At 40.4% G+C, this 13,836-nt stretch overlaps 1 protein-coding gene across 1 annotated transcript in view; it reads left to right on the top strand.

The window, feature by feature from the left end:
* Positions 1-12,561, top strand: part of UBA5 (ubiquitin like modifier activating enzyme 5) — a 30,959-nt gene extending 18,398 nt beyond the window's left edge. Inside the window, exons 8-12 of the mRNA XM_082259595.1 lie at positions 789-916; positions 4,463-4,598; positions 6,796-6,874; positions 7,929-8,035; positions 12,412-12,561. Of these exons, the coding sequence (XP_082115721.1) occupies positions 789-916; positions 4,463-4,598; positions 6,796-6,874; positions 7,929-8,035; positions 12,412-12,489 (528 nt within the window). The 3' untranslated portion in view covers positions 12,490-12,561. The remainder of the gene's footprint in view (positions 1-788; positions 917-4,462; positions 4,599-6,795; positions 6,875-7,928; positions 8,036-12,411) is intronic.
* Positions 12,562-13,836: the final 1,275 nt, after the last annotated feature.

Below are 13,836 nucleotides of genomic sequence, written 5' to 3'. Positions count from 1 at the left end.
GGTGACATCTCCACTGACACCCGCTGCTATCTGATCCGATCCTGCCCGTGGAATCCAGACGGATCGAAACCCTATTTTCCATCTGTCTGGAGAATCAGATCGAATAGGATCAGATGAAAATCGATCCTATAGAGGAGAGCAGGGATCTGACAGGTCTGTCTCCGCAAAGTAAGCAGAGACGGACCTGTCCTCTGCCTGCTCAGCGAGGATCGGCGGATCGATCCCCGCTGAGCAAAATGGAGCCCGTGTGAAAGGACCCATAGGGTAAAGAAGTTGCAATTCAGCATGGATTCCTGACATCAGGCAGGCCATTGGAGTGAAACGAAACCCTCCTATCATTTACATCCAAGGAAGCTGCCATCTTCGCCTCTGTTTCATCTGCAGTTGCCATGGTGCTGTACTTTTGATCTAGTTATGACACCAGCCATTTTGATGGCTTGACAGTTTGGTTAAGAGCACAAGCAACTGTGACAGTTATTATTCATAGGATGCTTTGTATATTACTGTTTTGAGACATGGTTAAATTGATAGGTTTAGTTGCAATTCAGGTGTCGGCTCCTCATATCAGGTCCTTTTTTTTATGCTGAACTTTTTTTACTGAATGTTATGATACATTGAGGAAAACTGTATTGTTTTGTTTTATTTTTTAACATTCCAAAGATTGTACCAAAACAAATCACACAGTGGTAATGAATCGTAAACTGCAGGTTTTGTGCTCAGGCTACTGTACATGAATTAGTGTCATTAATTGTATAATTTGGTAAATCCTGACCCATTCTCTTCCTCAGTGCGCACCTCCTTTAGTGGTTGCAGCAAACATTGATGAGAAGACTTTGAAGCGTGCCGGTGTGTGTGCGGCCAGTCTGCCCACCACAATGGGAGTTGTAGCTGGAATACTTGTACAGAATGTTCTCAAGTAAGTCACTTCATAGAACTGGCCATACACCTTTACTTACACAGCAGTCAAAGGTCTCCTAGAGGTTAAATTAGATTTTTAATCAAGATATTACAAGATATTACATGTATTAGTTCATCAGCTCCATCTAGTGGCCATCATGCAGTATTTACTGATTCACGCTAGCTTCATGAATGGAGCACATCTGACCTAAAGAGAAAATAGCCTAGTAATGCTCAATTTTGCATTCACGCAGAATGTATGTACATGCAGTTTTGTAGGATAAATGGCTCTTCAAATTTTTTTATAAACCCACCCTTTCGAGGGACTGAAAAGTTAGTGTGCAACCCTGAACAAATGTATGCATGGTAACAATAAGAATTCATATCCTTGTTTTTTCTCGGCAAGTACACAATAAAAACAGTTGTGAAGGTCAGGAATCCAAGGCATTGAAGGAGGCCAGTTGAGGAGGGGAAAAAGGGAAATGAGGTAATGGGTCAAGAAGAGTGTCCACAGTGGGTTGTTTGATTCTTTTTTCTTTTTGTTTTTTTGTTTTTTTTAGAAAGAAAAATTGTTATGGTCTGTTTCAGCATGCTTATATAAGCCTGATGGGTGGTCTTGCAATAGGGCTTACTTAGTAGAACAAAAAGAGTCCTACTGTTAGAGGATCTAGGTGAAAGGTAGGAGACATGCAAGACTCAATCCATGGGGTCCATATTCTTTGGAATTTAGCCATTAGTATAATTTTGGTTTGCTGTAAGATATAAAATATAACTTGAGAACCTCTGAAAAAAGGTTATTCCATGCCTGAGCTAGCACCCTTTTAGTAGCCCTGAGGTAAGGTGTTACTAACTTAATAGAGGACTTTCAGATTTTTACATTTTTAGTTTTTGTAGATTAGATTCTAGATGGAGCTTTGTATTCCAATACAGCCAATCAAACCACCTTGCCTAATGACTGGTAAAATAACATCTCAATCACCAAGTGACTTTATTGTTTTTACTGAGTCTGACCATTTACAGGTTTGCATTGGCACAAGGAGCAGTAAAGTGCAACTGCTGTAAAGCACATGCACATTAATGAGAGTTTAGACGCACAAAGACTAAGCCTTTTCTGGCACTTTTCATTTACAAGTACAAATCTGTATTTTTTGCTAAAAAATTACTTACAATCTGCTTCCTCTTCTGCATGCGAGCACAGAGGGATGGGGGCACTTTACATTTTTTTTTTTTTTTTTAATTATTATTATTTATTTTTTTAATCACTTTTTTGCTATTACATGGAATGTAAACACCCCTTGTAACAGAAATAAGGGATGACAGATCCACTTTTTATGGAGAGATCTGGGGCCTATAAAACCCTAAGTCTCAATTCACACTACCGCGACTTGTCAGGCGACTTGTCAGCCTGACAAGTCGCGGTCCATGCAGTGCTACAGGACCCGTTCTAATAGGAGCGACACAAGTCGCTCCGACTTAGAAAAAGGGTCCTGTACTACTTCGGGGCGACCTGGGAGCGACTTGCATAGACATTCATTATATGAAGTCCGTGCAAGTCACGGCGAAGTCACTGTGCACGCGACTTCACTGGTCGCCCCCAAAGTCATGCCGCTTCAGTGTGAATGCGGTCTTAATCTCTCCTCTACCTTTAAACGCAGAAGATCAAAAAAAAGAAACATTGATCTTATGCTTTTAAAACAAAAAACAAAACAATGGTTTACTTTGTCCCTAGACTGAAAGTGACATCATGACGTCACTCTGGTCCTCCTAGATCATAAAGGCAATCAGAGACAATCTGATCCCTCTTCATCTCTATGGCCAGCCGTCCAAAACATCCGATCATTTCCCGGGCTTTCCCCTCCTGCTGCCTCTAAAAGCAATCCAGGGGCTGATCAGCTGCTCAAATTGCTTTTTTATGAGCGAGAGAATGGCTGGCTGAAAAAAAAATATACAGCAATGTATATATAGTATGCAGTGAACCACAACGCATGGTAGTGGATTGCCGCAATAAATGTCTGTCAGAAAGGTGCGTTGTGGTGCCTTTGGAAATGAATGCTATCGCAACTAGTGTGTGTTGCTGCGGTGAGCATGTTCACACAACACAATAATGTGAATGGGCCATAACCAATATTCATAAAATTTAAATCAAGATGATGTTTTACGTGTGTGTATATATATGTGTGTGTGTGTGTGTGTGTGTGTGTGTGTGTGTGTGTATATATATATATATATATTAGGGATGCACCGAAATGAAAATTTTGGGCAGAAACCGAAAATGCAGGATGCCCTTGGCCGAAAACTGAAAATGACCTTTTCCCCCAAATAATTTTAAATTAGATAGAACAGGGGCATACACCAAAAACAGGCAGCGACGTACAGCGGTCGCTGCCACCCTGTCACAGTATATGCACTGTGACGGGTTGGCAAGAGGTTAATTTAATTACTAATGGTATTTGTATTATGCAGCATGAGGGGGTTAATGTATTGTCACTGCTGCATTAGTGACCGACCAGTGGCAGTTAATTAACCCCTTTGTGCTGCATTAGTGCAACCAGTATCAGTGCAACCAGTGTTAATTAACACTGATACTGGTTGCACTAATGCAGCACAAAGGGGTTAATTAACTGCCACTGGTCGGTCACTAATGCAGCAGTGACAATACATTAACCCCCTCATGCTGCATAATACTAATACCAATGGTAAGCTGCCTAAGCTATCGCCCCCTCCCCCCCCCCCCCCCGCATCAGCCTCAGCGTCCCTCTCCTACTCAGGAGAAAGTAGAACCTTCCAGAAGAACAACCATCTCTGCAGCACTCCACCAATCAGACCTATATGGTATTGTTGCCAGACAGAAGCCTCTCTTCAGTAAAATGCACATGACAGCCTGGCTGGAGTTTGCCAAAAGGCACCTGAAGGACCCTCAGACCATGAGAAACAAAATTCTCTGGTCTGATGAAACAAAGATTGAATTCTTTGGCCTGAATGGCAAGCCTCATGTCTGGAGGAAACCAAGCATCATCACCTGGCCAATACCATCCCTACAGAGCAGCACAGTGGTGGCATGCTGGAGGGATGTTTTTTCAGTGGCAGGAACTGGGAGACTAGTCAGGATTGAGGGAAAGATAAATGCACTGATTGACTTAGTTTCAGTCCAAAATTTAGTCTAAATCAATCGAAAGGAAAGTTATGACTATTCAATTGTTTGCAAATTCGATCGTTTTATTCAAATCCCACATCGATGGAAAAAAGAATACAAAGCATCCATGTCCACCAGTAATAGTGATCCGCTGCAGGTCTAGCTTGAAATTTTGTTGGGGACACTCTTTGTAGTATTTTGCATACTGCACTGCCCATATATACCTTTTCCTTTTTGCCAAGGCAGAGTCTGGGCCCCTGGAAAGAGCTGCCTCCAAGTTCTGCTAAAGGGTTCACATATTTTTTTTTCTTGTACAGTTTCACACCTAAAAAGCTAATTTATTAAGAGGCGATACACAGCCATTTAGTGTTGTAGTTGGATACATTTCTTGCCTGTTGGATCTCAGTAGTGTGCTCTTTTTTTTTTCTGTAGGTATCTCCTAAACTTTGGCACGGTGAGCTTCTACCTGGGATACAATGCAATGCAGGACTATTTTCCAACTATGTCCATGAAGCCTAACCCAACCTGCAGCGATAAATACTGTATGCAACGGCAGGAAGAATTCAAGGTACACCTATTGTAGTGTTAAGTTAACGGTGTATAGGCATATCATTGCTTTCAAATGTAGTCACGCTGACGTTCTGTTTCTTTAAATTATTTTAGCGTTAAATCTCACAAAAGATATGTGTTTTTCATGACATACAGTACAATTCTAAGTTCAAAAGTTAGAAAGTTCAAAAGAAGAAACCAGGCAGTGTTCCTCTGATGGGGAGTTCCTCCGATCCATTATATGGTATCTAATCTGAGTGACCAGCCATTTAAGACTGGCTATACATGGGCCATTTTTCTTGTTGAGCCAGCAGGTTGAAGGAAATAAAACTGACACGATTTCCCCCATCCAAACATTTTGTGGTGGATCCTTCCCATTGCCAGAATACAATACAATCCGTTGTAGAATACACAGATCAGCACTGCAGCCTATTGCCATTGGTGCTGATCAAGACACTTTTATCTGACAGGGCAGTAAAACAGAAGTCTTATCTGTAGATCGATTGCCGTTTAACCGCAGTGGCCATGCATGGATTGAAATTCAGCTGGACCCTAAATAACCGATCCATATATGGCCAGCTCTGTCGGTGTGCTTTTGTTTACTTTAAATGAGTTTTTGCATTCTTATACAAGTCCCATATCTTCAAATAGGACTATAATCTAATTGGCAATTGGTAGCATCACCTCTGACATTGTAGAACATACTTAATCCCCGTACACACGATCAGATTATCGAACGATCTGTCGTCTGTTTTTTGTGGCATGCTAGTCTGATGTGGAAAGTGAAGAGGTTATTTTCATACGAATTTTCCCGTATGACAGAATTCTACTTCAGAAGTGATGTCATGTGTTGGATTTTTTTGTATGTATTCTTTCGTCTCTAAACATGCCTAGTCTTGCTCTTAAGATTTTTTTTATAGAAAATTTTATAGCCTGCACATCAGGATTTTGTCAGCCGAAAAGTCGGAGTTGGCTGTCGAAAGCACCATACTAACAATCCGAAAATCGACAGATCGGTCGTCGTACGAATTTTCCCTACAGATTTTCTTATCGTGTGTACGGGCCATTAGTCTCTGTATTGGCTGTTGGGATGGCATATACAATGGATATAAAAAGTCTACACACCCCTGTTAAAATGTCAGGTTTCTGTGATGTAAGAAAATTAGACAAAAATAAAATATTTTAGAACTCTTTTATTGTGACCTATAAACTGTACAACTCAGTTGAACAACAAACTGAAATCCTTAAGGTGGAGGGAAGTAAATAAAATATTATGGTTGCATAAGTGTGCACACCCTTAAACTAAAATTTTTTTTTTTTTTTTTTCTGTAAACAGAAAACCCATAAACTAAAATTTTTGTTGAAGCACGTTTTTTGATTTTATTACAGCAGTTTTACAGTCTTTTTGGGTATGAGTCAGCATGGCACATGTTGACTTGGCAATATTTGCCCACTCTTCTTTGCAAAAAACACTCCAAATCTGTCAGATTGCGATGGCATCCCCTGTGCACAGCCCTCTAGCTGCAGGCATCACTCCGGTACAGGCACTTTCCCGAAATATAGGTAACCTTAGGGGCCGATTACCATATATCGGGGAAAGTGCATATAGACCCCCGAGAGATATATATCCATACACACTCGCCTGACCTAAATCCAATAGAACACCTCTGGGATATTATGTTTCGGTCCATCTGACGCTGCTAGGTTGCACCTCAGTCTGTTCAGGTGCTCAGTGATGCCCTGATCCAGATCTGGGAGGAAATACCCGAGGACATTCGTCATCTCCTTAGGAGCATCCTCCGATGTTGTCAAGCACGTAGGGGTCATACAAACTACGGAGTACCATTTTTGAGTAACTGCAATGAAATTTCAGCAAACATGCCTGCTGCATTTTTTTTTCACTTTGCTTTCCATCAAATGATGTGGCATCCTTTACTAATAGAGTACCCAGTCCATATCAGTATAGATACCCAGCATTATATTTTTTTCCTTTTGAGATCCGTTTATTTTTTCAAAGTCTTCCTTTAATTATTTTGGGCTGTGTGTGTATGTATGTGTATAGATAGATAGATATAGATCTGTGTGTGTGTGTGTGTGTGTGTGTGTGTGTGTGTGTATATATAATTTTAAAAAATCCACTTTTACATATTGCTTGTTTTCTTTCGTGTATAGGCATTTGTTTTCTCTAATGTTTGGTAAAAATGTTCCTTTTACAGTTAAAAGAAGCTGCGAAGCCTATACCTGAAGTCGTAGTACAAGAAGAAAAACCTGTCGTACATGAGGAAAACAACTGGGGTAATGACCTAAACCAAGTGTTATGTACATTTATGTTAATGAACCTGTTCTTTTCATGTGTAGGGAAAAGCAACACGTTTACTTAACTCCTCTCAACTACACTTACTTATGCATCACAGTGTTTATACATCAGCTTTTTCACTGTAATTGATGTTTTATCAACCTCCTTGTTCTTTGACTATGGTGCTTGGAACCTGTCAGTCAAATCCTGTAAGGAGGGAGCAGGGAGTGGGCCGGAGCAGAGCTGTGTGTGTGTATGGACACACATCCCGGCTAGGGAACATGCCAACACTTGTGCTCCCATAGCAATTGGCTTGCTTTGGGGGCACATGTAGAAGACGAGGAGCAGAGACTACCAGCAGAAGACTCCAGAAGAGGTGGTACAGAGCAGGTAAGTATAAACCGGATTTTTTTTTTTTCCTTTTAATTTAACCTTGCAACCACTTTAAGGTTTTGTAAACGCCAAGTCATGACCTCAAGCTTACCACAGGGCTAGGGACTCTTTCACACTCCCATGTAAGAGTGCAGTTACATCACCAAACAACCCAGTCACATTTCCCCCATACCTGGAAGTACCGAGCATTCCTCTTGGGTAGGAGAGTGAAGGAAAGGTATGTGCTGTTGGGGAGGGAAGACGTTTAGTGAACCTGTTCCCTTTAAAGCAATGCTTTCAGCTTTCCATTTTCAGACACTCTATATCACTACAATATTCAACAGTTATGTAGGGGTTGGAGGAAGGAACACCGACATCCAACACTCCTCAAATTCTCCAATGCCGATCTTGATCTCTAAGCTGATAGTCTTTATTTGAGCTGACATGTAGAATGTGTTCTGAATAGAGTGTAGATGATTTACTGAAAGATAATTTGCAACTATTCCACAATTCTTTTGTATGAGATCTGTAAGATGTGTACATTTTTTGGATACAAAAACCTCCCTTTTTTTTTTTTTTTTTTTTTTTATTAATGTAGTATGATTTTACCAGGTTTGCCAGTGATCTCGCTTAAACAGAAACAACAATTTCTAATACAGTTAACTATGATCTGACTTCTAGGAATTGAGCTAGTGTCTGAGGTTTCTGAGGAAGAGTTGAAAGAGGCTACTGGACCAGTCCCCGATCTACCAGAGGGAATTACTGTGGCATACACCATTCCTGTTACGGTATGAGACATTTATTTACTGCTTTTGAAGATACTTTAAATACACACAGTGGAAACAATAACGTACTTTAGCTTGATTTAAATGAATACTTGCCGAACTGAAAACGATTAAACCATTTCTGAATTCTATGTGAAGGCATCTGGTCATGACTAGACTTTTTAGGGAGTCCAAATATTCATTGCTAAAATAGAATCCCACCCCGGTCATTGCCTATGCTTAAACTTGCTCCCACCTCCTTCTAAATCCTATTCTAACTACCGTATTTATCGGCATATAACACGCACTTTTTCCCCCTGAAAATAGGGGGCAAATTGTGTGTGCGTGTTATACGCCAATATAATTAAAAAAAGGCAGGGTACATACCCCAGTATCAGGCGAGTGGACGCCATCCGAGATTACCCGGGGGACCTGCGAGTCCCAGGCTCCTCAGACCCCGCAGTGCAGGCTTCGGGCAGCCGTCCTCCTATCTGTGTATGTTACACAGTTTAACTCTCGTGGCCGTCAGTGTAACCACGGTAACACTCTGCACAGCTCGCGGGAGTTTAGCCTGAGCTGAGAGGAGCAGAGAACTGCCGAACATGAAGCAGCCAGGTACAAGTCGTTAAAAACCTGTGGGATAAAATAAGTCTCTGGGAGTGGTGGAGCACACCGTAATAACTGCCAGACAGGGGGGAGGGTGAGCTAAAAGACACATACTAGCTGACATGCCCCCCTCCCTGCAAAGCAGAGTGTGTGTGTCTCTTTGACCTCCCTTGTAAGGCAGCAGTGTTCACTGGAGTTAAAGGGGGCCAGAGTAACAAAATGAGTCTGCCGGGGAGGTGAGGAGCTAAGAGACACACACTAGCTCCTCTATTCCTGCAAAGCAGAGTGTGTGTCTATTTCCTGTCAGGCACTGTAGAGATGTCCAGAACTCATATCCTTTAAGGTACAAATGTTTCAAAGTGATGAAGGGGACAAAGTTCTGAGCTACCCTTATTTTTCTTCAAAGTTTTTATTTTAATTAAGTTTTTTTCCAGAAAAATCCCTCTTAAAATAAGGTGCGTGTTACACGCAGGTGCGTGTTATACGCCGATAAATACGGTACTTTGTGAACTAGCCTGGTATTCTACTTTAAGTTTATTATAAAGGTGATTCTTTGCTTATGAAAGATTTAGATTTACTTTAGCGGAGTCAGATTTTTTTTTTTTTTTTTTTTTAGCTTGAGAGTCAGATGTTACTTGGAGTCTGACAGTTGTTGCCTTGTCAGTTGCCTTATCTCGCATACTGTCTCTCAGCACTAAAGAATGCATAGCAGAATAAAATAACAGAGCCACATGGTAAAGAAAATGTTAGCAACTCCATTGCTTTTTTGATGTTGTGCACACTTAGAAGCTGGAAAACAGTGTGTAAGGTTAATCAATCAACAGAGCAGCAACTGTTAGATTGTATGTGACTTCTAACTCTGATGCTGAAGAATCAGATTCTGTTAAAGTACCGGTAAGTAAAAAAAAAAAAAAAAAAAAAACAGCCAAGTAGTTAGAACCAAATAGGAGTATAATAATTTTTCAGAATATTCAGATTACCCCAATTGTAAATGCTGTTGTTTAGCCCTGTAGTAGTTGATACATCATGTGTACAATGAATTGAGCAAACTTTCTGTTAAGCAAACCTGGACTTGGGTTAGGGGGCCAGGAAGCATGTCTATCTCTTAGGCCTAGTTCACACAGGCTTCAACTTGCCAATTTGCAGAGCTTTTGTTAAGCTTTTAAAGTACAATTGTTCTTTAGGCTTTAGCACTACTTGAAGCCCTTTTTAAAACCCACTAGCAGCTTGTTTAAAGTGACAATCAGCATTTATTCCTGAACTGGAGCGGGCTTTAAGAAAGCTTTGCAAAAGCTTGCTGTTTATACTACTAAATAAATCTGCACAGTGGCTTAAAATAAGAGCCAATTGCAGTTTAGTGGAACACCCTAGGCTTTCCAGTTGGTCACAGTAACTTATTGCATCACTAAGAGTAACCTGTTATGAAAAGAATATGTAGATTGCAATACTAACCTCCTTTTCTAAATCTGCTAGTTGCCTGGTTGTCATGTTGATGCTTTGATTTAATGTTTTGAATCATTGATCTGCAGCAAGTATGAATTCTTTCAACTTATATTTACTGCATATTTGTTCTGGGTTTGTGTCTCGGAAGTGTTAAAAACCAGAGATAGCAGGTTATTTATATTTTCAGAATAAGGTTAGCCATGCTAGCCCCCATATTATTATATTGACAGGTGTAGTTAAAGTAGAAGTTCAGCCTAAAACTAAAATCTCTAAATCTACTTTCAGCCACAATCTAAGAATAACCTATCTAGCCCTGTAAAGCAAAATCTCTATTCTAACCTTTTCTGAAGCCGCTCCAGTCCGGCCCTACGCTGAGCTGTCAGAGGCAGCTTCTGTGTGTGGGAATGTGCAGAAGAGGCAGCCCCATAGTAACTCTATAGGTGATGTCACTTCCCAGCTGTTGTTGGCTGTCTCCTGCACATAGCACCCGCCACTGGAGATTCGACTAGATTGGCTTCAGAAAAGGTATGTATAGCGATTCTTATTTTACAGGGATAGGCCTGTTTCACACCTATGCAGTTGCAGTTTCCATGTTCCAGGTACGTTTTTGATCCATTGAAGTCTGTGGAACCAAAAACCAGCAAAAAAAAGTCCCAGGCCCTTTCCATAAAATGCACAGATGCGAACGTTTCCCATAGTAAACCATGTTAAATGGACTGTAGTGTGTTCCTGCAAAACTGAAAATGCACTAAAAAATGCATGGGTGTGAACCAGACTTTAGATTAGTCTTAGAATGTGGCTACAAGTAGATTTTGAGATTTTAGTTTTTAGGCTGAACTTCTACTTTAAGTATTATGAGGATGTATAGATCGAGGTGGTGCCAAGTATGAAAGAATTGTCAGGTGCTACTGCTACCAGGTACAAATGTGCCAGTGTTGGCTGTGGATAAATATTTTTTTTCCAAATTCTTTATTTAATGTATAAAAGCACGCATCACAAAGGGTAACACAAAAGATAGCAGGTCAAAAGAAAAAACTACGTAAGCAGATTGCAGTCCATAAAAACAAGTAAAGGTCCCTGAGCAGGTTAAAAATGCATAACAGTGCAACGTAGCATAAGAGCAATAAAATAAAGTAACGGGTCACAAACATGGAAGTCATAAAGGAACCATCTGACAAACGGGTGTGACTGCATGAATGCATAGGGTCAAGACAGGTGTGGATAAATATTAACACTTTTTTTTTGGGAGTACAAAGTATTACTAAAGTTCATGCCAAGACAATCAGTACAAAAATTGTAAATGTTGCAGGGAATCGGGCCAGTGGTTATATAGGGGGTAAAAACTGCTGCTCATAAAGGCTAAGTTCACCTTTAATAAAAAAGAAAAATAATAAATGCACATATTTTTGCAGGTAAAGATGGGCATTTTTGTTCTCACAGAAGCCTGCAAAGCATTGCACCTATGATCTGTGGATTGTGAGTGCAATACTAGGCTCCTGCAAACTCTTTCTTCAGAACCCTGTCCATACCTTTTTTGTACAGGCTTTTAATCTGAGAGCTGGAGGAAGTGTCAATAGACTATGATAGCAATGATGATGGCACTTGTATTGCATTGAGAAGTCTGTCTGCTGCAGTGACAGATGGAACATGTAGTTCCTTCATTCACGAGTCTCTGAAAAGCAAGGGTCTTCAAACTATGGCCCTCCAGTTATTCAGGAACTACAATTCCTATCATGCTTAGTCATGTCTGTGAATGTCAGAGTTTTACAATGCCTCATGGGATGTGTAGTTCTGCAACAGCTGGAGGGCCGTCGTTTGTGGATCCTCGCTGTAAAGGAATGATGTGGCTGTGTGGGCGGAGCCTTGCACACACTGCAGTGAACAGATAAGGTGGATTTGGGGGCGCAATGGTGGAGTTGGCCTTTAAGCCTGCTTTTATAGGAAGTTCCATGGTGTTGGAAATCTCTAAATGTACACGGTTTATAGCAAACCTTTTTATTTTCATTGATACGGTATGAGGTTACAAGAATCATTCCACTATAAGCAGGCTGTATGCTATGCCCTTTAGTAGCCAAGTAGTGGCATATTTTCGCTCTAGGCCAAAATTATTATTATTATTATTTTCTTTTAATATTAGGGTCTGGCAAATCAGTCCCAGTAACTGTACTAGTATTGCATAGAGCACCTCATTATCAGAAAATGTCCTCAGTAAGAGTTGAAACATGAAATTGTTTTCTTATTTTTTTTCTTTGAGCCTTCTTATCAGTATTCTTAATACTTTATAGAAGTCATGGAAATCTGCAAAGTGTAGATGGTGTTATTCATGAATATGTTTGTGATTCTGTCTTCAGAAACCCACATCAGGAGTTACTGTGGAGGACTCGGAGCAGAGTCTGGAGGAGCTCATGGCTCAGATGAAGAACATGTAACTCGCCAGTTCATCAAGCAGCAAATGATTCTCCATTCTGCAGAGAACATGTTTCTTATTTAAATTGTCATATCAGCACATTAGTCCTCATTTATAAAGTCTGACATAACGGCATTGCCCCCCCCCCCCCCCACCCCACATCCAATCAGCTTCACACTTCCAGATTCCAAGTGCTATATCTTTTGGTTTGAATGTGCTTGGTTGCCGTTGGACAGCATAGTTCTTGGAGACTCCTATAAAAAGACCAATGTTAAAGTAAACCTTTCAAGAGAGAAATAAGAGAGCTGCTATTGACAGCTTTCTTCTACAATTCTAGTTGCCTGGTTGGTGTGCTGACCCAGAACAAGTAAGCAGATAATGAAAGTCTTACGCCCTTACCTGCCTACTTGTTCTGTGTCATATTGAAGCAAGAGGGTCAGTATGACAGCCGGGTAAGTAGAATTTTTACGATGACCGGTTTCCTTTACGTTGTAGAGATAAATAAAGGATTGTTTCCATCAATGAATATAAAGACTCTATTCTAGGGTGAATCAACATTCACATATTTGCATGTTTACTGTGTCAGCTTGAAGAAGATATTGTGACTTCTAGCTTTGCAGTATCTGCTGGCCACTGAGACAGTAAGTGTTTGCAAATACTTGTGAATGGTCATACTGGTTCACCACAGCATTTTAAAATTGTCAGTTCTCATCTGTTAGGTTGTTATTACTAATAAATTGTTAAGCTATATTTAAATGTATAGTCTATTTATTTGTCTGTTACCATATTTTACTGTGTGTTTATTCTGTTACCATATTTTTCTGTTACCATACTGTATATTTATAAACAGATTGGAATAAGCTTCAGTAAATCGTAATTCTCCTGGCCACCACTTCAAATACTTTCTGTAATGTCTGGAGGTTTGCTTAGGTTTCATGAACCCATTTGGGCATCCAATGTAAATTGCAGATGAATTTTCATGCCTGTGAGATGCATCTGCAGCATACAGTAGCTGTATGGGGGTTATACGCTGTGCTTGCGCAAACTTGTGCACACGTACTGGTGTATATCCCTGGATGGTCGAAAGCCACATTCAAGGATTTTCACACATGTGCGAGTTTACATAAGCACAACTTACACCCACCTAAAGCTAGTGTTCGGCCATTCATAAGTATGGGTGGCTGTACGATGAAGCTGTGTCTTTTGGATGTGGAAATAAAATTGTTAAGGCCTAACACTCCTGATTTCTTTTGACTTTAAATCATTTGTTTGTACCGAGCTTTTTTAACACAAAAGATGCGCCTGCTGGAAGTCTGTATAAAACTGTAGATAGCATCAGCTACATACAGTATACAGCACTGTGTTCTTG

The sequence above is a fragment of the Pelophylax lessonae genome (genome assembly GCF_965119305.1).
Source record: "Pelophylax lessonae genome assembly, chromosome: 5".
Classification (NCBI taxonomy): Eukaryota; Metazoa; Chordata; class Amphibia; order Anura; family Ranidae; genus Pelophylax; species Pelophylax lessonae.
The sequence above is the reverse complement of the archived record's forward strand: the minus strand, read 5'-3'. Positions and strand labels throughout refer to the sequence as shown.